The sequence below is a fragment of the Helianthus annuus genome, chromosome 1 (genome assembly GCF_002127325.2).
Source record: "Helianthus annuus cultivar XRQ/B chromosome 1, HanXRQr2.0-SUNRISE, whole genome shotgun sequence".
NCBI lineage: Eukaryota > Viridiplantae > Streptophyta > Magnoliopsida > Asterales > Asteraceae > Helianthus > Helianthus annuus.
This window is the reverse complement of record NC_035433.2, coordinates 64990498-65013403: the sequence shown is the minus strand read 5'-3', so window position 1 is coordinate 65013403 and position 22906 is coordinate 64990498. Positions and strand designations below refer to the sequence as shown.

Sequence of the window (22906 nt, the reverse complement as noted above, 5' to 3'; positions counted from 1 at the left end):
TTTTAAGGTAAAGAAATGAAAGGTTTAGGCTCAAAGGGGTTAACTAGGGGGAGTTTTGGGTAGGTGAAAAAAAAATAATGGTTTTGAAAGAAAAAAAAGGGTTAGTCCTAATGCCTCCATCATTTACTTACTTGGGTTTAAGTTGGTAAGGACTGGGAATGAATCGTCGTGGCAAGTTCTAGAGTTGTAAGAACCAAGCGGCAATTCACACAAGAAACGAAAAATGAGCATTTAGTCTAAAGATGTGTATTTGTATGCTCAATAAAGGCTCAAAACTCACTTTTTGTGGGAATGAGTTTTTCTATGTGATCAAGTATATATAATCGAATTTTAACTAAGCTTGTCATGCCGTTTCATAATTTTCTTATGTTAGTTCTTTTTATCACGACGCTATCGGTTGTAAACTTGCAAAAATATAACCTTATTAATCTTAGAATTCCCAACTTAAACTTTAGACAAGTAAAAAAAATGAAATTTTTTTTTGAAAAAATTTGGGGTGATTAGCGGTTCCAATAGAGTTTTGTGTAAGGCTTGTTATTAGGACTTGCAAAATTTCAAGGTTTTAGCATCCCCCCCCCCACACTTAAATTAAACATTGTCCTCAATGTGTCCCAAAAATAAATTTTTAGGTTGATTGAATGTGTAACATGGTGTTTAAAAGCAAAAATTAATGTTACTGGCAGCCTGGATACGGCCCCGTGTCCGTTGGACACGACCCCGTGGTGAACTGCCAGTAATGAAAACTTACAGAAGATGGACACGGGGGCGTGGTGGCTAGGCACGACCCCGTGTCTGGCAAAAAAATCTGCAGGAAAGTAACCAAACAGGCAGGTCTGGGAGGTGAGCACGGGGGCGTGTTGGCTGGACACGTCCCCGTGTGGACAGTCTGTAAGCCTGAAAAATAGGTTCATTCCTCCGGTTTTTCCATCCTGGCTTTATGAGTGCTAAGGCTTAGCACTCTAAGCCTCGGTTTGTACCTGTTTCATCACTAAATTCCACACCAAGCAATACAAACATCCTACATTACCATAGTTAATTGTTCCAAGCATAAAGTAAAAGAAAAATAAAGCAGAAAATAAAAGTAGTCAAGGAAAGTAAATTGTTCAACACTTGGCACGTAGGCCACAAACTGTTAGATAGATAAAGGGACTTTAACCTGTGGGCTCGCCATCAACCCGCTCCTGCTCCGTCAACCCCCTAGTCCATGTCCTCGTCGCTGTCATCACCTCCATCCCCCTGACCCGCCATATACTCCCGGATGCTACCGATATCGTCTTGTATATCGTTGATGTTTCGTTCGATAGCTCCGACCCGGTGGTATGTATTGTTGGCAAGGTTGTAGGTGTTCCTGGTACACATGAGGTTTTCCTGCAAAAGATCATGTAAGCTTTGAAAGTTAGGAAAACCGCCTCCTTGTGAGGAGGATTGACCCGTATCACCATGGGGTTGGTACTGGTAGTGAGGAGGTGGTGCGTGAAGAACTAGGGCCTCCTGCGGGTTCCATGCATAGCCTTGCGTCCTTTGGAAGCTCACTGACCCGTCTTCCGCCTCATAAAGTAAGTTCATGGCTCGGCAAATGTGATAGTCAACTCGTCCCGACCATGGGCTTCTCTCGAAGGACCTAGGGATTCGCATGAAGTGCTTGAAGAGGCGTTACACCCATCCTCCAAAGAAGATAGGTGTTGGAGCACGAGCAAGGCGGTTGAGATGCATGTTTCATAATAGGAGATATGGAACATCGAGAGGCTTTCGGTTGTGGATACAATGAAGGACAACCAAATCTTTCAACCCTACAACACCACTACTGTCGTGACGTTGGTTAAGAGAGTAGGCGAGGAGCCTGTGAATGTAGCGATACAGTGGGTCCCTCAGCTTGGTACTCTTGGTGCTGCTAGGGTTGTAGATTCCTTCACCGATTTGGGCCCATGCGGCTTGACATTCATTTTCATCCAAATCTCGTAATCCCCAGGTATTTTATTCATTTCCCGATTCCTCTTCCCCATACAGTCCCTCTATAGCTCCAAACTGTGCCATAGAGATCGAGTACCTCATCCCGCCACACCGAAATGCAACCCCTTCATTGTCGAACGGGTCACACCTTGAAGTGAAGGTAAAAGTACTATAGAACTCCATGGTGCATTGATGCACCGACCGAAGTCGAGTGTTTAATGCAACTGCTAGTGGTCCCGTAACGATGTTGTTGAATCGGTCCAGCTGGTTTACCAAGGTTAACAGGTCCGTGCATGCTCGTCTGGGGTACTCCTCGGGCCTTGTTTGAAGTAACTCGTATCTTGCCCTAGCATCGAGCTCACTTGCATTGAACCTTATGAACTTTGCCATCTGAAAGAATACACCAAAAGTTAGCACGAAACAGTGAGATTCTGAAAGGAACTGCAAACAGTGGGCTGGACATGGCCCCGTGTTCAGCGGGCACGACCCCGTGTCCAGACGTCTGTAACCCAAAAACCTCATTTTTCGTCCCGGTCCCGGAAAGCTGAAAATTTTTGGCCAAGTAGGTGCGGTTTTCCCCGAAAATGAAACCCCAAGTGCCGAACCCGTTTACCCTTCCAATTTTATCTTTTTCGGTTCAAAAACAAGGGTTTGAGGTTTTAGTGAGAAATCGGGCTAATCTATCAACAATACAAGTGTATTTACTTCCCATTATACTAATCTAAACTAATACTAACAGATTATATCAAAAATTTTGAGTTTGATCCGGATGAACTTGAAGAACCCTAGATTTTTCCCCAAATTTTTGATGTTTAACTACATGCAAGTAACTAATCTAACTACTAATGATGATAGAATCATACCTTGATGTTGTTAAACGTGGAGGTAACGTCGGAAATCTGCGGAAAATCGCCTTGAACCAGAGCGTTTTCGGTAAAACGGGGCGTGTGGAATGAGGTAACTGTTATGAAATGAGGGTTTTATCCCGACAGTTGCGTCGACACGGCCCCGTGTCCAGCGGACACGGCCTCGTGCCGAGCAAAAAAAAAAATATATATATATATATATTTTTTTGTGCTCGTGTGAGTGCCCCTTTTTCCGAAGACATGGTTAGAAGACTTACCGGTTTCGATGTATACTCGCTTGTTTATAACATATCGGGTATGATGTGGGTGCTTTTCATTCGTTAACCGTTTGAAGCGAGATCTCCTCTTCTTCATCCTCAATGGATCCTCGGTAGAGTTTTAGCGGTTGGCCATTGGCTTTAAATGGTATACCATTTCGAGCTTTAATTTCGACTGCACCGTGAGGAAAAACATGGGTGACGGAAAAAGGTCCAGACCACCTAGATTTTAGTTTACCAGGAAATAATCGAAGTCGTGAATTAAACAACAAAACTTGGTCTCCTACTCGAAATTCATTAGGCTTAATATATTTATCGTGTAAATTTTTCATTCTTTCCTTATAAATTTCGGAGTTAGAGTATGCATAATTCCTTAATTCGTCTAATTCATTCATTTGACAAAATCGATTTTTACCTGCAGTTTCTAAGTCTAAGTTTACGCTTTTTATTGCCCAGTAGGCCCTGTGAGCTATTTCTACTGGCAAATGACAACTTTTTCCATAGACAAGCTTATATGGGGTTGCGCCTATAGTGGTTTTATAAGCAGTTCGAAAAGCCCATAAAGCATCATCTAATTTATCAGCCCATTCCTTTTTTATTTAACCCTACGGTTTTTTCAAGTGTTCGTTTTAAACCTCGGTTAGTCACTTCGGCTTGTCCATTTGTTTGAGGGTGATATGCTGTTGAGACCCGGTGATAGACCCCATACCTCGTTAAGATTTTTTCGAGTTGATGATTGCAAAAATGCTTACCCCTATCACTTATCAAAGCTTTTGGTGTTCCAAAACGAGAGAATAATTTTTTCAGAAATTTTACCACTACTCTTCCATCGTTTGTTGGAAGAGCTTCGGCCTCTGCCCATTTAGACAAGTAATCGACTGCCACAAGTATATATTTGTTTCCTTTTGACGGTGGGAAGGGTCCCATGAAATCGAGTCCCCACACATCAAAAATTTCACAAACGAGAATGCCATTTTGAGTCATTTCGTTTTTGGAAGAAATATTACCTGATCTTTGGCAAGCATCACATGTCTTTACAAGATCTTGTGCATCTTTGTAAATGGTTGGCCAATAAAATCCTGAATCAAATACCTTTCGTGCGGTACTAGCGGCACCATGATGCCCTCCGTATGGACCTTCATGACAATGACGGAGAATTCTTCGTGCTTCATTACCATGGACACACCTTCGGATGAGTTGGTCGGCACACATTTTGAAAAGATAAGGGTCTTCCCAAAAGTAATGCTTTACATCAGCAAAGAATTTCTTTCTTTGATGATGCGGCCATCCTTTGGTGACTATACCGCTAGCTAAATAATTAGCATAGTCGGCATACCATGGTTCTTGTCTGCTCTCCATCATTTCCAAGGATTCTGTGGGAAATTTTTCGTTGATCTGCTCGTCCCTAGTTGCCTCCAAAGTTGGGTCTTCTAGGCGTGAAAGATGATCTGCAGCAGTGTTTTCTGCTCCTCTTTTGTCTTTGATTTCAATGTCGAACTCTTGGAGGAGTAGAATCCATCTGATCAAACGGGGTTTCGCGTCTTGTTTCTTGAAGAGGTATCGGATAGCTGCATGATCTGTATAGACTACAGTTTTAGAAAGAACAAGGTAAGAACGAAATTTATCAAAAGCAAATACCACAGCTAGTAACTCTTTTTCTGTAGTTGTGTAATTTTCTTGTGCGTCGTTAAGCGTTTTACTAGCATAATAAATTGGGTGGAAATGCTTTTCTTTTCGTTGTCCCAAGACTGCTCCAACAGCAAAGTCACTTGCATCACACATGATTTCGAAAGGAAATTTCCAATCAGGCGCTATCATGATAGGTGCATTGACTAGCATTTCCTTGAGGGTTAGAAATGCTTGATTGCATTACTCGTCAAAGATGAAAGGTGCATCTTTTTCAAGTAATTTTGTTAGAGGTCTTGAAATTTTTGAAAAGTCCTTGATAAACCTTCTATAAAATCCGGAATGCCCTAAGAAACTTCTTATTGCTCTAACGGAGGATGGTGGAGGTAATCGAGAAATAGTTTCTATTTTTGCTCGATCAACTTCCATACCTTCGCTTGAGATTTTATGAACGAGTACTATTCCCTCTGTTACCATGAAATGATATTTTTCCCAGTTAAGGGCGAGGTTAGTTTCCTCACATCGGGATAGCATTCGTTCAAGGTTGTCGAGGCATTGGTCACATGAGTCTCCAAAGATAGAAAAGTCGTCCATGAAGACTTCCATTGTCTTTTCTATCATGTCATAGAAAATGGCTACCATACAACGTTGGAATGTTGCAGGTGCATTACATAGACCGAATGGCATGCGTCGATAGGCGAAAGTTCCGTAGGGGCATGTGAAAGTTGTTTTTTCTTGGTCTTCAGGTGCTATTGGGATTTGAAAGTAACCTGAAAAACCATCCAAGAAACAGTAAAATTTATGACCGGATAGTCGTTCTAACATTTGATCAATGAAGGGCAAAGGAAAGTGATCTTTCCTTGTCGCTTCATTTAATCGTCTATAGTCGATACAAACTCTCCATCCTGTGACGGTTCTTGTTGGTATTAATTCATTTTTTTCATTAGTTATTACCGTCATACCTCCTTTCTTTGGGACTACTTGGACGGGACTTACCCATGGACTACCGGAGATAGGATAGATTAGTCCGGCGTCAAGTAGCTTGATGACTTCATTTTTAACCACTTCTTGCACATTGGGATTTACTCTTCGTTGTGGTTGAATTACTGTTTTGTAGTCATCATTCATTAGAATTTTGTGCGTGCACATGGAAGGACTTATTCCTTTAATATCTACAAGCTTCCAAGCAATCGCATTTTTGTGTTTTTTAAGAAGATTAACTAATTTTTCTTTTTCTACGCTACTTAATTTAGATGAAGGTAAATTACCATCTTTGTCTAGAAAAGCATATTCCAAACCTTTAGGAAGTTCTTTGAGCTCAATGGGTGGGTCTTTAGAAGACACCTTATTTTGTGGCTCATCTAGATCAAGAACCTTAAAAGTTTGTTCTATGGCGACCTCTTCTTCAACAAAGTGGTCATCTTCTTCAGTTGTATCGGGTGGCTCATCTTCATCTTCAATTAGGGGGTCATTATTGCCAAAAAGATATTTCATTGAACGCTCAAGATCTATGCTCCTTTTGAATGCCCCTAATTGAAGAGGTAGATTGTTAAATTTCCGGTTTTTCAAAGCTTCATGAGTTTTCACAAAAGGTTTTCCTAAGACTAGAGGAGCGTCATCGAGGATGACAAAGTCGGTTGGAATAACCATTTGATTTGTTTGAACCAATACATCCTCAACTACACCGATTGATCTTATTACCTTCCGATCGGATAGAAAAATGGGTATTTGAAGTGGAGAAAAATCACTAATACTTAATTTCTCAAAAATATAGTTAGGCATTATGTTAACACAAAGATCTTTATCAATGGTGATATTACTAATAAAGGAATTTTGAAAGAAACATGGAACCGGTGTAATGTTAATTTCAAAAGGATCTTCTTTTATTAGCGAGGTTTGATCATTAGTTAACTTAACACTTATCATTTCTTCAATTTTAGTATTAGTATTTAGCTCTTTTAAAAACTTAGCATAAGGGGTTACTAAACAATGATTTTCAAAAGAGGGTGACAAGAGACTAATTTCTTCAAAATTGGACTCTTCTTGTAATTTAGCGTTATCGTCCTCACCTCTTTCGTTGTTTAACTCATGTGTCGGTTTTTCACTTTCTCGTTCTTCCATTTTTACATTTTCAACTATCTCTACGTTATTCTTACAATTTAATTCTTCTCTTGCGCGGGACTCCCCTTCCCTTGCGCGAGATTCTTTTATGCAACGTTCGATAGTTTTAATGTGTTCTAATATCCTATTGGTCACTTCGGTGATAGAAAAAGGATTGGGATCCTCAAAGCTTGAATCCGGTTGTTCGATCCTTGGTTCCTCATAGTACCCATATGAAGTAGATGGTTCACACCATTGTCCTTCATTGTAAGCATATGATGGATAAGGGTCGTAATTTTGTTCTTCATAGTACTCATATGAGGTGGGTTGTTCACACCATGGTTCCTCATAATAAGTGTATGAAGGTGGCGGCTCATATCTTGACTCTTCAAAGTATGAGTATGAAGGCTCATACCTTGGTTCATCAAAATATGAGTATGAGGGAGGAGGTTCATACCTTTGGTCTTCATAGGAAGTGTATGAAGTTGATGGCTCGTACCTGGGCTCCTCATAATAGTTGTATGAAGCAGATGGTTGAAATAAGTTACAATATTGTACCAAGTGCGGGTTTCCACAATTAGTGCAATAGTCTCTCATATAATCATCCTCCTCATAGGTGTAGTTGTAACCTCCTGAGTATTGATCCATAAGAATCACTCAGCAGACCACAACTGAGTCTCGGGACCAGAAAACAAAAACAAAGACGGAAACAGAAGCTGGACACGGCCCCGTGTTGGGTGAACACGGCCCCGTGTTCAGGATCTGTATCTGGGCGTTTTAATTAAAGTTACTGGTCACGTTGGACACGGGGGCGTGTTCAATGAGCACCACCCCGTGTTCAGACTCTGTATTTGGGTATCTAACTAAAAATATGCAGCACGGGGGCGTGTTCAGTGAGCACGGCCCCGTGTTCAGGCTACTGTAAATGCAAACTAAACTAAAATGCAGAAAAATGTGCGCGCGTTTTAAAAAGGTTTTGAAAATAGATTAGGCTGTCGATTTTAAGCTTTCTTAAAATCCTTGTGTCCCCGGCAACGGCGCCAAAAACTTGATGCGTGTGTAGTGTAATATATTTTAGATGTATATTTTAAGCCCTTTTTACACTTTTAGCCAAGTTTTAAATTTATAAAACACGATATTTACTAACACTAAACACACATATGGGCAAGTGCACCCATCGTGGACGTAGTATAGTGTTGGTAAGATACCGAGGTCGTCCAAGGACACAAGAGCTTTTAGCACCGGTTTATCCTCAACGTCTAATCAAATCAAAAAGTTAGAAAAGATTTTTTAAACTAAGAAAATGAAAACTAACTAAATGCTGAAAAATAAAATAAAAATAAAAACAGATAGACAAGATGAATCACTTGGATCCGACTCGTGTATTAGTATAACCTTTGATTATTTTCGCACTTTTGCACTTGTTTAAGAGATTATCTTAGTTATTGAAGTAGGCCCCTCTTTTGAAGGCGACGTTACCCTCAACCCAGTAGATTGAGTCAGCAAGGATACAATCCTAAAGGGTCGGATTATTGAAAGATAATGAATTAAGTTATTAATGCAAATTATGGTAGGCCCCTCTTTTGGAGGTGACGTTACCCTCGACTAAGTAGTCTGAGTCAGCAGGGATACAGTCCTAAATAGCCGGGTTATAGTATTAATAGTAGTTAACTTATGAGGGGGTCAAAGAGTTTGGATCCCCGCCATCCAATACCTATGGGTATTGAAGGAGATCCTACTAAATTTGACCCAGGTCCCTTGCAGGACCTCTAAACGCTGAACAAGGGCAAGACCCTTACCAAACCGTTCCCTTAACCCCCGACCAGGTAGCCAACATACCTCCATATAGACCGTGGAGATATGAATGGTGAAAATCTTTTATTTTATATAGACAGTAAAATAATGCCAAGACACCACGGACAAACGATAAGGAAAGATCACCTTCAACATAAGCAACTAGTTATTAAAGTCATTAATACAAAACCAAATAAAAAGTGCAAAAGATTAAAAATAAAAAGTATTATACTAAACACTTGTCTTCACCAAGTGATGTAAGAGACTTAGGCAAACATGGCCTTGATTGTCAAGAACTCTTACGATCAATCTTGGATCCGAGACGACTCACACACTCTATGATGGACAATGGATGATGGTGGTGGATGATGGTGTTGTGATGGTGGTGGGTGGTTGATGAAGTGTGAGAGAGGTGGTGTGCCAAGGGATGAGTTGCAATGAAACCAAGCACTCCTATTTATAGGCTGAACAGAAGGCCGGGCACGGCCCCGTGTCCGCTGGACACGGCCCCGTGCCTGTCTGACACTCTCTCTCTTCATTAATTGTAATTCGCAATTACAATTAATGCGCCTGCTGTACTTTCGCCACGCCCCCGTGTTCACTGGGCACGGCCCCGTGGTGGGCAATAGAAGCTTCTATAGGTTTGTCTTTTCTGCTGCTTCTTGGGCACGGCCCCGTGCTGGCTGAGCACGGGGCGTGTTCAGTCTTCTGCCTTCTCTATTTTGCTTGGGAAGATGCTGTTGAGGGGTCGGGCAATCCACTTATGTTCCTTTTCTTGTATTTATGTTAGATTTAGCTGTCTTTTTGCTTCTTTTGTGAATTTGAGCTCATTTAATCCTGAAAATACAAAAGGAAGACAAAAACACTCTTTTTCCAACACTAGTACTTAAAAAGGGTTAGTTTTATGCCTCATTTGATGTAATTTATATGTTGCATTTTACACACATCAGGCAACAAGCTGCGTCGCGACCCCTTTCTGAATTGTAAACCTTAATCTACCAAAGAGAAAACCCTGCCTCCTGAGGCTGAACAATTGTTGTGGATGACCCGTTGGATCCTGATCAGGAATTGGATAGCTTCTGGCGCTAGGGAGCTAAATGTGACAAAGGTAAAAGGGACAAAAACATGTTGGTACTCTGCACAAGCTTTAGCGTGCTTATCAACTTTCTTCGATTATGCCTTTCTTTTTGCTTGTCTAGCTACAAACCCGTTTTCCCTTAAACCAACCAGAGGGGAAACCTCCATGAGGTCCACACAAGCATGTTTCCCCTAGCCCAACCAAAGACGAGCAGATCCGCTGGTCGCAGAGTAGATCTCCCTTCCATATGGTCCGTAAGAAAATTCACAGGAGCCTGTTTCTTAGCCGAAATCCCAGCTCTTTTCAGGATGTCCCACATCACCTCACATCCCGTACCCAGTCATGCTGATATTTGAACCTAAGGAGCTCCTTACAATGCACTGTTGCTCTCCGTATCTATCCATACAAGCTTTACGACATATCAGGCAGGTTTCATCTTCTCGGTACATAGGGATCATCAGTTGGTATTTAAGGATGGCTATGTATTCTACTACTTACATACATTGTCCCAGCCCCTCAATCGGGATAACGGTCAAAAAATCCTGAGCATGGGGACCCTTCGGGCATTCCAAGACTGCCTTCTGGCAAGATGACAAATCGAAAATTTCTCCCAGGCTTTGAGCTATTTTGCTAAATAGAGCATTCGCCAAAGTTTTTTGTGGCTTCGAGGGGGCGGTGTCCTTGTTAGAGAAACCGCCAATATCAAAGTCCGGGAGAAAGGCATTAAAGCGTTCGAGTGTCTGCAGATAGTCCCGGTCGAGCCCGACAACCCCACTGTTTCGAAGGATATGATCCTGTAATTCCCAAGACTGAGCTATGGATGCCACAACGGCATAAACCGCAACATCTCGAGCTGAGAGGGGGCCCAAACCACCTAGATGCATTGGTAGAGATGCCAGACGCCATTGGAGATCACCAAAGAAGAGGCCACCAACCACAACTATGTCTTCTAATGAACTAAGAGATTGAAGTTTAGCAATTTAGAGCGCTGATAGCCTTGACAAGCACAACAAACTAATACAACATCATCCATTTATAAAACAAACAAATCATGAATTGTATCAACAACGTAGTTTGTAATTACGTTTGCAGAAATATGGCGACGAGGATGATGATATTAATTCCAAATTTGTGAAAAAACTTGAAAATGTGTGGAATGAAGCAGAAAGCGTGTATAGAGCAGATTCTTTTAAAGAGACTTATACAACAAATAAACCTGATGACAATTCAAATTGACATTGTAATAGAGCTGGCCTAGAGCAAGGCGATGAGCATACCCGCCTTGGCCTCCGTTTTTCACGGAGCCTAAAATTAATTTTTTTCATATATATATATATATATATAGGGAGAAGATCATGCGAGAACCACCTCTTATTGTGAGAACCGCGAGAACCAATGTGAACAAACCAAAAATGCCTAAAAATAGCTAAAAATCACACAAAAATTTTTTTTTTTATTTTTTTAATATTTTTTATAAAAAAATCGCTACTTTTGGAAGCCAAAAAAAACAATTTTTAAAAAAAAAATTTTTGGCTTCTAAAAGTAGCGATTTTAACATGAAAAATATTAAAAAATTCAAAAAAAAATTTAGATTTTTTTTTTGATTTTTTTAGATTTTTTTTAGACTTTTTTAGGTTTTTTGGGGGTTTAGTTTTTAGCATTTTAGCTTGGGGGGGTGGGGGGGTTAGGTTTTTTTTTGGGGCGGGGGGGGGGGTTAGGTTTTTTTTTGGGGGGGGGGGTGGGGGTTAGGTTTTTTTAGCTATTTTAGGTTGTGTTCACATTGGTTCTCAAGGTTCTCACAATAAGGGTGGTTCTCGCATGAGCCCCTCCCTATATATATATATAGGGTCAGGATTTTGAGAAAACGGTAGAAAGTGTGAGAACGGTGAGAACGCTTATTGATCGTCCGATCAAAACAATCTATGAACTAGATTGGCGCGGTGGCATTTTAGTAAATAACACCAACTTTATTACGTGGACGCACTTCATTAAGGGTAAAAAATTAAAAAAAAAGCATTTCTCACATAAAACGCCATTGAAAAATAAAACGCCCAATACATACAAAACGCCAATTTTATCACTGCGTACTTTTTTCTGTGTTTTTCTTTAAGCTCTCTGGCTACAAAAACGCCAAAAAATATGAAACGCCATTATATATAACGCCAAAGCTTACATCAAGATAAATGTTAATTACATTTTTTGTTATAAAAATAACATCCCGTCTAAACTACGCGCTAAAAAAATCTATAAATAGAAACGTCTCACCACCTTCCATTTATCACACCAAAAAAACACAAAAAAAAACACACACACAGTGGTTGCTAAAAAAATTTACAACTCAATGTAAAACGCCAAAAAATACAACGACAACAAACATCTTTTCTTTTATCCTCGGTGATGTTCTGCATGAAGCTTCACTTAATGATTTGTTACGTGAGTGTAGTAAGATTTTGCTGTATGAGATGGACAAAATTGAAAAAAAAGGGACTGATGACACCCATATGTCATACTGTCATCTTTGTTTCTGAAGAAGGTTTGGATGATAAGAAGAGACGTATACCAGTGTAAATGCTACTTTGGCCTTGATGATTATAATGCAGACGACAGGCAGATAGCATCCACCCACACGGGGTCGATCTATGTCTCCAACATCCACAAAGACACTTCGACACATGAACAAAGAAAATAGACAACGCCAAACCCAAAACGCCATTTATTTGTCACATTTCTTGTAGTTTCAAAAGAAAAAAACGACTGACGACACTGAAGATTTAAAATCATAAATTGCTTCTACTTTGTTTTTTTTAATTTTCTTTATCTATTGTTTGTTTTGTAATGTCAGTTAATAAACAACAAAAAACTATAATAAAACGCCAAAATTAGCAAATACGCGTAAAACGCCATAATGCCATAAAAACACCCCCCAAAAACTAACAAACTATAATAAAATTAATTTAAACAACTAATATTATAAAAAAAAGCGTGAAACAATGTGCAAATAATATATAACAAAAGAAGTCCAATAGTTATCTAACAGCCATTGGAAAACAAAACACCATAATTACAGCCGTCAAAAGATTTGACGTGTTACACCATTAAAACAGTTGAGTCTGAAAACAAAACACAGTAAACTGCAAAAAACAGTAAAATGAAACGACGGAAAACATAATTACTAACATTTATTATATTTATTTATCTTTTTCAAAACGCCATAATTACCTGTCATACGCGGGAAAAAAAGTCAATATAAAAGAAGACCATGAGAACTGAAGCTCAAACACGCCAAAAAGTTTGACTAAAACGCCACATATTCTCCAAAACGCCAAAAAATTTAAAAATGACTAAGGTTATTGCATGGAGGTTTGAAAGGAAAGAGAAATGATTCATCATAAAGTTCTCTGACAGGAGAAGGGTAAAGGTAAGGACAATCAAAGCCATGATGGGAATGAATGAAAATGTTCAGAAGGATATCCGGCCCTTGGGGTTCCAATAGACAAGGATTGTGAAAGAACGAGAACTATAATAAAAAGACTGGAGAGAAAATTTCCAGCAGAAGATGATGAAGATGATGATGATATTGAAGATACTCATGTACCAAAACTTAGCAGTTGGGTATTGCATGAGGAAGAAGGAACACTTGAAGTGACTTACAAAAACGGGGTGCAATATTCAAGGCCAATGGAAGAAATGTTAAAGGCAGGGTTGCTGTCTATCATTGAACAACTCTGTGATTTAACACCTTCAAACGATCCAAAATCCAAGGATGCAGTGATAATTCAAGAATAGGATGCAGCAAAGAAGAGACGAGCTAATGGCGTTATACGCAAAAATGAAATTTGATGATGAAGAATCTCAAGAAAGTGATGAACAAAGCGATGGGTACATCTCTGATGTAATCCCACCTATGGAAGACTATTAGTTTATTTTGATTTTCGTGTTATTGTAGTTTTATAAAATATTAATCTATGGTAATAAATTATTAACAAAAAAGATACAAAACGCCAAAAATGACATGGAAAAAGCCATAACGCCAAAAAATTAACTATGTGACACAAAAAGAATTAATTCAACGAGAAGAAATCTGAGAAAACAGTAAAACGCCAAATTATTAATAATTCTACATAACGCCAAAATTATCTTGCACACAAAAAATAAAGAAGCATGTCAAACGCGAAAATCGTGAAAGGAGAAGAATACTAAAAAGACAAAAAAAAACCCTCGGACCCTGATCACGCCCCGCGCCGTGTGTTCGGCCAGGATGTGTTCTCACCGTTCTCACACTTTTTGTCGTTTTCTCCTGATCCTGTTTATATATATATATATATATATACACTAGTAGAGGAAGGTTAAGGTACATTACGGCTTAACGTACTTCACGTACGACAGGTAATTCCGCACGTTCATTTTAAATCACGCACGTTATAAGTCAAAAATCCAAAATCACGTATGTTGAAACACAATAATTACGCATATTGAAAACATTAATCACGCATGTTATAGAACAAATCACGCATGTTGTAGTACGTGAAGTACGTTAAGCCGTAATGTACGATATACTATTTCTATACTAGTAGGATGCCCGCACGATGCGGCGGGAGTGATACATCACATTGCGATACTCGTTTCTTTTTGTAGTTTTCTTATTCATATAATATTTATTGTAGCATCATTCTGATATATATATATATATATATATATATATATATATATATATCAAAAGCGAAGTAATCGGGTAATCCATTTCCTTGTGTTGTGCATGGTTCGGTCGGTTCAATTATTATCCTCAATCGAAGCCGAAACCAAAGCCATCGGTTAGTCTATTTTATTAACCAATCGGTTTTCGGCTAATCACTTCGGTTTATTCGGTTTGATTGACGGTTTTTTGTTTGATCATTTAATTTCAGTTAATATCAAAAATCAAACTTGGGCTAAAACTTTTGCTTCAAAATATATGAAATTGAGGTATAAATACATGAGACAAAGTATAAATATACAAAATGCTGATATAAAATTTGATATATATGAACTTGAAGTATAAAAGCTAAAATATATGAAAATATGAATGATTCGGTTTGGTTCAGCTAATTTTGGTTAAACAAGAGTACAATAAATAATCCAGTTTTTGGTTAATTTGATTTTTAGTTTTCAGTTAATTCAGGTTTCGGTTGATTTCGGTTCGGTTTCGTCTGTTTTCGGTTTGGTTTAGGTTGACGATTTAATTTGCTCACCTATTACCGGTTTTGGTTAATAACCAATAGATGCGCGCACGATGCGGCGGGATTCACAGATATTGCCACTGTGTGCATTGTTCGGTTGGTTAGATTATTATCCTCAACCGAAATCGAGGTCATCGATTAGTCTATCTTACTAACCAACCCGTTTTCAGTTAATCGGTTTGGTTTATTCAGTTAGATTGATAGTTTTTGGTTTGATTCATTTAATTTCGGTTAATAGCCAAAACCAAACTTGTGTTAAAACTTTTGATTAGAAATATATGAAATTTAGGTATAAATACATGAAATGGATGTATGGGTACATGAAATGGAGGTATATGTATATAAAATTGGGATATAGATATGAAATACATGAACTGCAGGCATAAAAACTAAAAATATATGAAAACATGAATGGTTCGGTTTAGTTAATTTTGGTTAAATAAGGGTACAAAAAAGCCGATAACCGTTTTTGGTTAATTCGGGTTTCGGCTAATGAATTTTCAGTTAACTCAGTTTTTGGTTGATTTTGGTCTAGTTTCGGTTAATGATTCAGTTATTAAAAAATATAGCAACACTATATTATGAGAGAGAATAAAATACTCGTTTATATGGTATAATTTAAAAAAAAAATATTAACATACTAAAAAGTTATGACCGTTTAAAAACCACGGGGATGTTAGTTTTTTGCAAGAGGATAAAGTGTAACTACTAACTAATGATTTATAAAGTTGTTAAAGATAAGGGATTAAAGTGTAATCTAGATGAGAGGATTAAACTAACGGTATTAAATCACTTGACATTCTGTAGTTGTTAAATATTGTGGGATAATGACTAAATACGTTGGGCTTTAATCACTTGTACACTAAGGAATCATTTACTTGTACCTTTTAATCAACACGTCAATACTGACCAAGACAACTATCGAAACGACGACAAAAATGAGTAGGTCGTGACGGGACTTTGGATTTTTTTTAAAACATTAAAGTTTATAAGATATGGCAAGAATACGCAAAATAATTATAAGTTTGTTGTGGAGGTGAAAAGTGTAACTAATTACCCATAATTATGTTAAATCTTAGGGATTTAAGTATAATAAGATGGAGGACCAAAATATAATTATTGTTTAACAAACCAATTTACCCTTATTTTAGAGATGTATTTATAAATTAAGTGGGAAAACGTTCTTATTTTTTGGGTATCTTAAATGTCTCTTCCTCATGCATTATAATATAGTATAGATATGTAATTATAATTATAAAACCTAAAAACTTATATATCCAATACTTAAAAATTAAAAATAAACCTATCACAACATAAAATCTCAAAACTTATTGGTCCAATACCTAAAAACTAATTGAACCCAATATTGATCCATTGACCTTAATACCTAAAAACTAGTTTATATAATTTATAATTCCTTAGGGCCTAAGGCCTTTTTTGGCTTGTACAGACAGTTGCAAAACAAAAATGCAAAAAAAAAAAAAAAAAAAAAAACCTTGCTTACAGGACACTTGGACCGGCCCTAGTTGGCTAGTTGGAAGTTCATCAAAAATGCAAAAAGAACAGTAACAAACAACATTCAGCGTTGTTCCTTTCTGACATTCAGCATTGTTCCTTCTCGCAGTGAGCAAGATCCTTCTCAACTCCAGCAAGAACTAGAGCTACATCGCGAGCTCTTGAGCCAGGGCCGGCCAAGTTGGGCGATAGCCCAAGGCCCAAATCTCTAAAGGGACTGGAATTCTTTTTAAAAAATATATATCAAAAAATATAAAATAAAACGTGATTTGACCTGTTGGTTAAAGCCTTGGCGCCTTGCATTCCTACTTTCTTTATGTAGGATCGAGTCCCCCCTCCATTTTTTTAAGCAATTCAATTTCTATAAAATCCACTTCATTCAAAGTGATTTGGCTATTTACCTATAAATTTACCCATATCTCCATTTAAAAAGCCCAAAATTTAAACCCACACTAAAAAAATATAATCCATTGGAGCTGGTGGGGGTGTTAGAAGAGCCTCGCGATTCGCTTAAGTAAGTAAGTTCGATCACATTGCTACACAAGTTTTGTTTTGTTTATCTTATAACAATTATTGTCGTATTGTAGCTTTTTGATATATAATTGATGAGTTTATATTATATGGAGGCATGCCGATTTTTTTTTGTCTCGCCAGAGACCCAAATTTTTTTATATCATTCTTGGGGACGGCCCTGTCTTGAGCCTGTTCCAAACGGAGCTCTGTGATAAGGCTATGAAGTACATAACAAACCAACCTCTTTGAATGACAATAATCATGTCTACCCATTGGGCTGCAAACTAAATGCTGTTGCTGGTCCGAATGAAGGATGCAATCATGCAAATTCAATGGATTAATAATAAAATCAGAAGAGCCTGTTGGGCCACCAAAATCACAAGAGGATCAAGAAGTATGGTTTTTTAAGAAGCCTTGTGATTTCATTGGCCATCTTTTTACCATAAGCACCCACCAAATCTGCATGTCTCTCAAACAACAATGGTGTAGCATCAGCACAAACAAGATATACACAAGGGTCAAAAACTCAAACGAGTCACCGATGACTGACTGAGACTACCCCACAAGGCGAAACTCAGTCATGAACTCTTTTAATGCCCGGTTGCAAATAACTTTGATGAATACCTCTAACGAAAAATACAAAAGCTACCCATAAATGCAAACTGATGTGGCAGCCGCTCCAATAAGAATATATATAAACGCAATCCGGTACGACTGGTCCAACCATTGAATCGATAGAACAGGTTCAATTTTTATAACATTGATAATTATAAAAAGCTTCCATAAAAGGGTGTTTGATAGGATCTGATTCTGATTAATAACAATGAAAATTGAAATTGAAAGAAGTAACATAAACTGAAACTAAAATTGACACGATCACGAAGAAGATGATCTAATCGGATTTTACACACTGACAGACTAACACCGAAGTGTTCCCAGAGTTATGCCCTCTCTCTAAGCCAAGCTAAACTGGCGTATTTTCTTCCCCCTTCCCCAAGGAGTTATTGACACATACTTGTACTATATTATTTGCACTTACCGCCCTCTTAGAAGCTAAACTAAAATATGATCTCTATCAATAATGTTGAGGAAATTGGTACGTTCAAGAGACAACCATATCTCACGAGAGGTCTGCCCTTGGACATGCTGAAATGATTCCTTAGAGATGGTAGATGTGATCAGTAGGCGCACATGAGTATCATTCTTCACCCATGGACTATAACTTGGATTGTCGGTGGTGGTGGTGGTGGTACCTGTGGTGGCTTTAGAAGTTGGACAGGGTATAGTTCCATCTACATAACTGAAGAGGTTATGAGAAATTAGAAACGGTTCAAGCATTTGCTTCCAATAACCATAATTTGTAGGTTTAAGATGAAGGCAAACTTGTGAGATTAATGGGTTGCTTTTTCTTGATTAGTAAATAAAGTGATGGCAGCCATGAGATTCGATCAAGATGCAGGTCAGACGATTGTGAGAGGTGATCGGAAGATTGTAACAGCTGGTTGTTCGACAGAAGGTTGTAGTTGTGATCGGAAGATACAGGATGGTTGTATTGGCAGCAGTAGGTTGTTCAGTAGATGATTGTATTGGCGGCAGTAGGCAAAAGATTGTATTGGCAGCAATAGGTTTTTTTAGAAGGAAAAAAAAAGATCGTGATTTGATTTGATGCTCTCATACCAAATGAAATCATGGAATTGTATTATTCAATTACATTTTATACCCTCAATAAACTGTTTATATCTAGACCACTAGTCTAATAAGTGATCCGCTTCAAAATCACGAGAAATTGTATAAAAATAAACTGGGTTTCTTCAAAAAAGTTGGAAACAGACCCGAGTAACACGAGCCGCAGGCATGATCATACACATCTTATTTATGGATCATATATTCATATGAACTACTACATTCATTTTTCCATGATAAGACAAACCTTTTATGGGTACAAATACAGAAAAAAAAATAACTAATTATTTGAGCAAATTACTTTTACAAATTATAATGCACTTAAATTTTAGTACAAACAAAACTTTGAGCAAGCAAAAGAATACAAAATACACATAACCTTTGTAAAGTTAGGCCATTGAATCCAACTTCCATATCTTGATTGTGCCATCATCACTTGCAGAAGCAAGAAGCCGGTTTTCCTGAAAATAAACTTGCAAATCATAAGATTTCTTTTCATAACATTTTATAACTAGGGAATAATATCAAAGCTAGAAAAAATAGGTCAACGTCGGTTTTAGGTGTAAAACAAGTTATCGAAGTCAAAATAGTAAAATAGTCGACATAAAAGGATTACCGTAGGGCTCCATCTCACAGAGTTTATGTCCATATCATGAGCCTTTTCTTTCTTAAGAAGCAGTTTATATTTCGGTCCATCAACCTGCACAAACAAAGAATATTCTTGTGTTAATAATGCTATAAAAACCCGATTTGAGCAAATCAGTATTATCCTTGTTCCCTACCGAATGATCTTCAGACTCGATAAATAAGCATATAGCATCATCAGCTGCTCCAGTAGCTATTATACCTTCCCTGTAATACTCAAATATTAGATGAATAAAATCAATATAAATTTCTATATATACAGAAAAATAAATATTGTAACCTTGACCAATGGACTGAAAAAATTGTTCGGTCATGATATCCAGATAAAGTGCAGAGGTGACTCCTGTCCAAAAAAAAAGTGAAGAGGCAGATATTTACCATATTTAAATGAGCATTTCATGAAAAATTGAGTATACTGATTATGAAATAATTATAAAAATAGAATTGTCCTCACCATGACGCATTAGTATCACCCGATTGTAGTCTTGCAATGTCCACACCCCACACCTTAATGGTGACATCATCGCTGCATGTAGCCATTTTGTCTCCGGTAGCGTTAAAAGATATAGCCCACACCGTAGATGAGTGTCCACTGGTAGTTATTACAGTGACTTATTAGTTTATAATAATAGCAGTTAATTAATATATTTGTATAAAAACAAGAAATAAATTAATATATAAAATAAAAGGATGTTCAGTTAAATAGCTGAAGGTTCAAGTAGTACCAATTAGATTCACTTAAAGTCTGAACACAACGCCAATCATCACTATCACCATCCTCTGCCCAAACCTGCAAAATAAAATTGAACTTTATTGTAAATATAAGTGACCAAATTTACGAAATTCGGTTAACACTCTGACCGGAATGATTACTTCATTGTTAATAATTCTATTAGTATAAAAGATAATTGTTGGAATAATATAAAAAGATACAAAAACAATGTCTTTTTGGGTCAATTTACTTATTAAATTCTTAGATAATTACAACAAAAGCACATCCACACAACGATTCATGTATCACATTTTATTACAGCTGACTGATTAACTACTGATTATTCAATATCACAGCCAGTAACAAAACAAATGATAATTAAGAGTATGCGTTACCTTTATAGTGTTATCATAGCTACACGAGAACAAAACATCAACCGTTGGATGCCACTGGACCATTTTGACATCTTGTGTATGTCCTTGCAGCACAGAAACACAATCAAACTCGTTCCCAGGCAAAACTTCCCAAATCCAAACACATTTATCTCTGCTACAAGTTGCAAGTAGTGAACCAGACGCATTCCATGATACACTCTTAACTTCATTTTCATGACCCTGTACATATGGCACTTATTCAAATGACTTATTTAAAGGGATTGCAACTTCATAACCTTGATTCAGCCATATGCAATGGATTAAAAATTCAAAGAAAATTGCAAAAAGAAGTGACCGAATAATGTAAAAGAAGATCATAAATCAAACAATACCTCTAAGGTGGATACGCATTCAAAACTATTTCCGTTTTGTTCCAGAATAGCAGTGGTGGCATCGAAACTAGCAGTCGCCAATTTTTCACCAGATGGTGACCAGGCACATGATCTAACCGTCCGAGTATGAATCTCTTCTAATACCTCCTGAACAAGGGCAAGCATTTACAAACTTATAAAAGATTGATCTACCTTTTTTGTAACCTACATGCATATTATTATCAATCATCCAAGTATATCATATCATATTACATCAAATTTCCAATTACATATGCATTTTCCATTGGCAGATAGGGCTGTAAACGAACCGAACGTTCAACGAACAGTTCATGAACCGTTCGGAGGGAAGTTCGTTTATGTTCGTTCGTTTAGTAAATGAACGAACACGAACAAGAAATTTCGTTCGTTAAGTTAAACGAACGAACATGAACAGAGGTTGCGTTCGTTCGTTTATGTTCGTGAACGTTCGGTAATGTGTTCGTTTATGTTCGTGAGCGTTCAGTAATGACTTCATTTATGTTTGCTCGTTAATATTTATTTGTGTTAGTTCGTTTAAAGGTTTTTAAATGTTGTATTTTGTTTTATCATTTCTAGTTCTTAAAATTTTGAAACGCTAATTATCTTATATGCCTCTCACAACATCCTTCATTTCACTATTTCAATTTTAGTTTGTGTTAAAGCTTGACAAACTCTTAATTTTGTGTTTATCATGTTTTTGATAATCACGCCAACTGTGTTCGGATAATTATGTTAAGTGTTTATTTATTTTTTGTGGATTCTTCGTAATGTTTGTGATGAAAATGCAGATTTTATTCCAAAATGAATATTGTGTTCATAAACGTCGTTTGTGTTCATGAACATTTGTTAGAGTTCATTAGCATATGGTAAGTGTTCGTGAACAGTTCACGAACATGTTCGTTTCCTTAATGAACGAACACGAACAAGAAATCTCGTTCGGTAAGCGTTCGTGAACAGTTCATGAACAAGCTTGTTCCTTAACGAACGAACACTAACAAGACCATGTTCATGTTCGTTCGGTTCGTTTACAGCCCTATTGGCAGACAATATATATCATTCAATTTAAGATTAGAAACAAAAAAAAAAAAAAAAAAAATTAATGGTTTTACAAACATTCAAACATGTGAACTCTATGGAACACACTATTCAAAACTAGCAGAGCTGAAACTCATTTAGAACAAACTATGAACACAATTTTCTCCAATTAGAGTCATAAACATAGATTTGGAGCAATCAAATGTGCTTATTAAGTATCATCAACGCAGATTGTGACAATTAGAGCTCCACATAGCAAGTTATTTTTACCAAACCCTAAATCTGTTGATATTTAGAAAACAGTGAGTATTAAAGCTAACCAGGCAATCGAAGGAAGTAGAATTAGGGTTCCGCTGTTGCCAGATGCGAACAGTCTTATCGCCACCACATGAAGCGAGCATCGCCGGTGTAGCGGCGGTGCCGGTGACCGGATTCCATGCGAGTCCCCATACTCTATCGGTGTGACCTTTTAGTGTTTGAACTTCTGTAAGTTTCAATGCTTCTTCTTCGATTATTGAAGTCATGATTGATTGCCGGAAAACGGTGGTTCAGGTGACGGAAGATGAACGGAACTGTGATCCGGTGGGTTTGGTGAGGTTGTGAAGGCTCGTGGGTTTTTGTCGTCAAAGTTTTTATTAAACCCGTGAATATCTTTTGGATTTTTTATTTTTTGGGCTAATTAATATTGGATTTTTTATTTTAAGGGGAGCCGCGTACGTAAAGGGGTTGGGCGTTAGCCTGGTCAAGCGGGGGCATAGCGGGATGAAAGTCCCCGGGATCCCTGGATCGTCGACGAACAACCTCCAATGCACTTGATTCAAGACGTGAAACCATAAACATAAACAAGATAGAAAAAAGTAGAAGATGAAAACTCTTTATTATTGAATCATTCATCACAGATTTACAGACCGAAAGAATATACATCATCCTCCCAACTTGGTTTAGGTCACACATGCCTAAACCAGGATTTTCTCTCTCTAGACACACAGTCTCTCTCTCTAGGCTCACCCAGAACTCTCTTGAAGAATTGCACAAAGCTTCCAAGGATTCCTCTACTCTAAGCTATACAACACACGTATGTATATATATAGACTAGAGACTAAACCCGGACAAAACATATTTGATAGACCTA

General features: G+C 37.7%; 1 protein-coding gene across 1 annotated transcript; it reads right to left on the bottom strand.

The window, feature by feature from the left end:
* Window positions 1–18802: 18802 nt before the first annotated feature.
* On the bottom strand, window positions 18803–22426 carry LOC110942999 (protein CIA1). The gene is made up of 9 exons (XM_022184761.2): window positions 22095–22426; window positions 20722–20868; window positions 20351–20569; window positions 19969–20033; window positions 19698–19835; window positions 19524–19586; window positions 19381–19450; window positions 19215–19298; window positions 18803–19059 (listed from the first exon to the last, which is right to left on the bottom strand). Exons 1-9 carry the CDS (start codon window positions 22296–22298, stop codon window positions 18988–18990), a joined length of 1062 nt encoding a protein of 353 aa, XP_022040453.1. The 5' UTR covers window positions 22299–22426; the 3' UTR covers window positions 18803–18987.
* Window positions 22427–22906: the final 480 nt, after the last annotated feature.

Bases quoted from the DNA above. Each gene is read 5' to 3' on its own strand.
- LOC110942999 (XM_022184761.2), bottom strand. From the start codon at position 22,298: ATGACTTCAATAATCGAAGAAGAAGCATTGAAACTTACAGAAGTTCAA. The intron at 20,570-20,721 runs GTATTGTTTGAT...CCATATGTACAG, and splicing joins AATGCGTATCCACCTTAGAG to GGTCATGAAAATGAAGTTAA. The intron at 19,451-19,523 runs GTTACAATATTT...TGAGTATTACAG, and splicing joins TTTTCAGTCCATTGGTCAAG to GGAAGGTATAATAGCTACTG.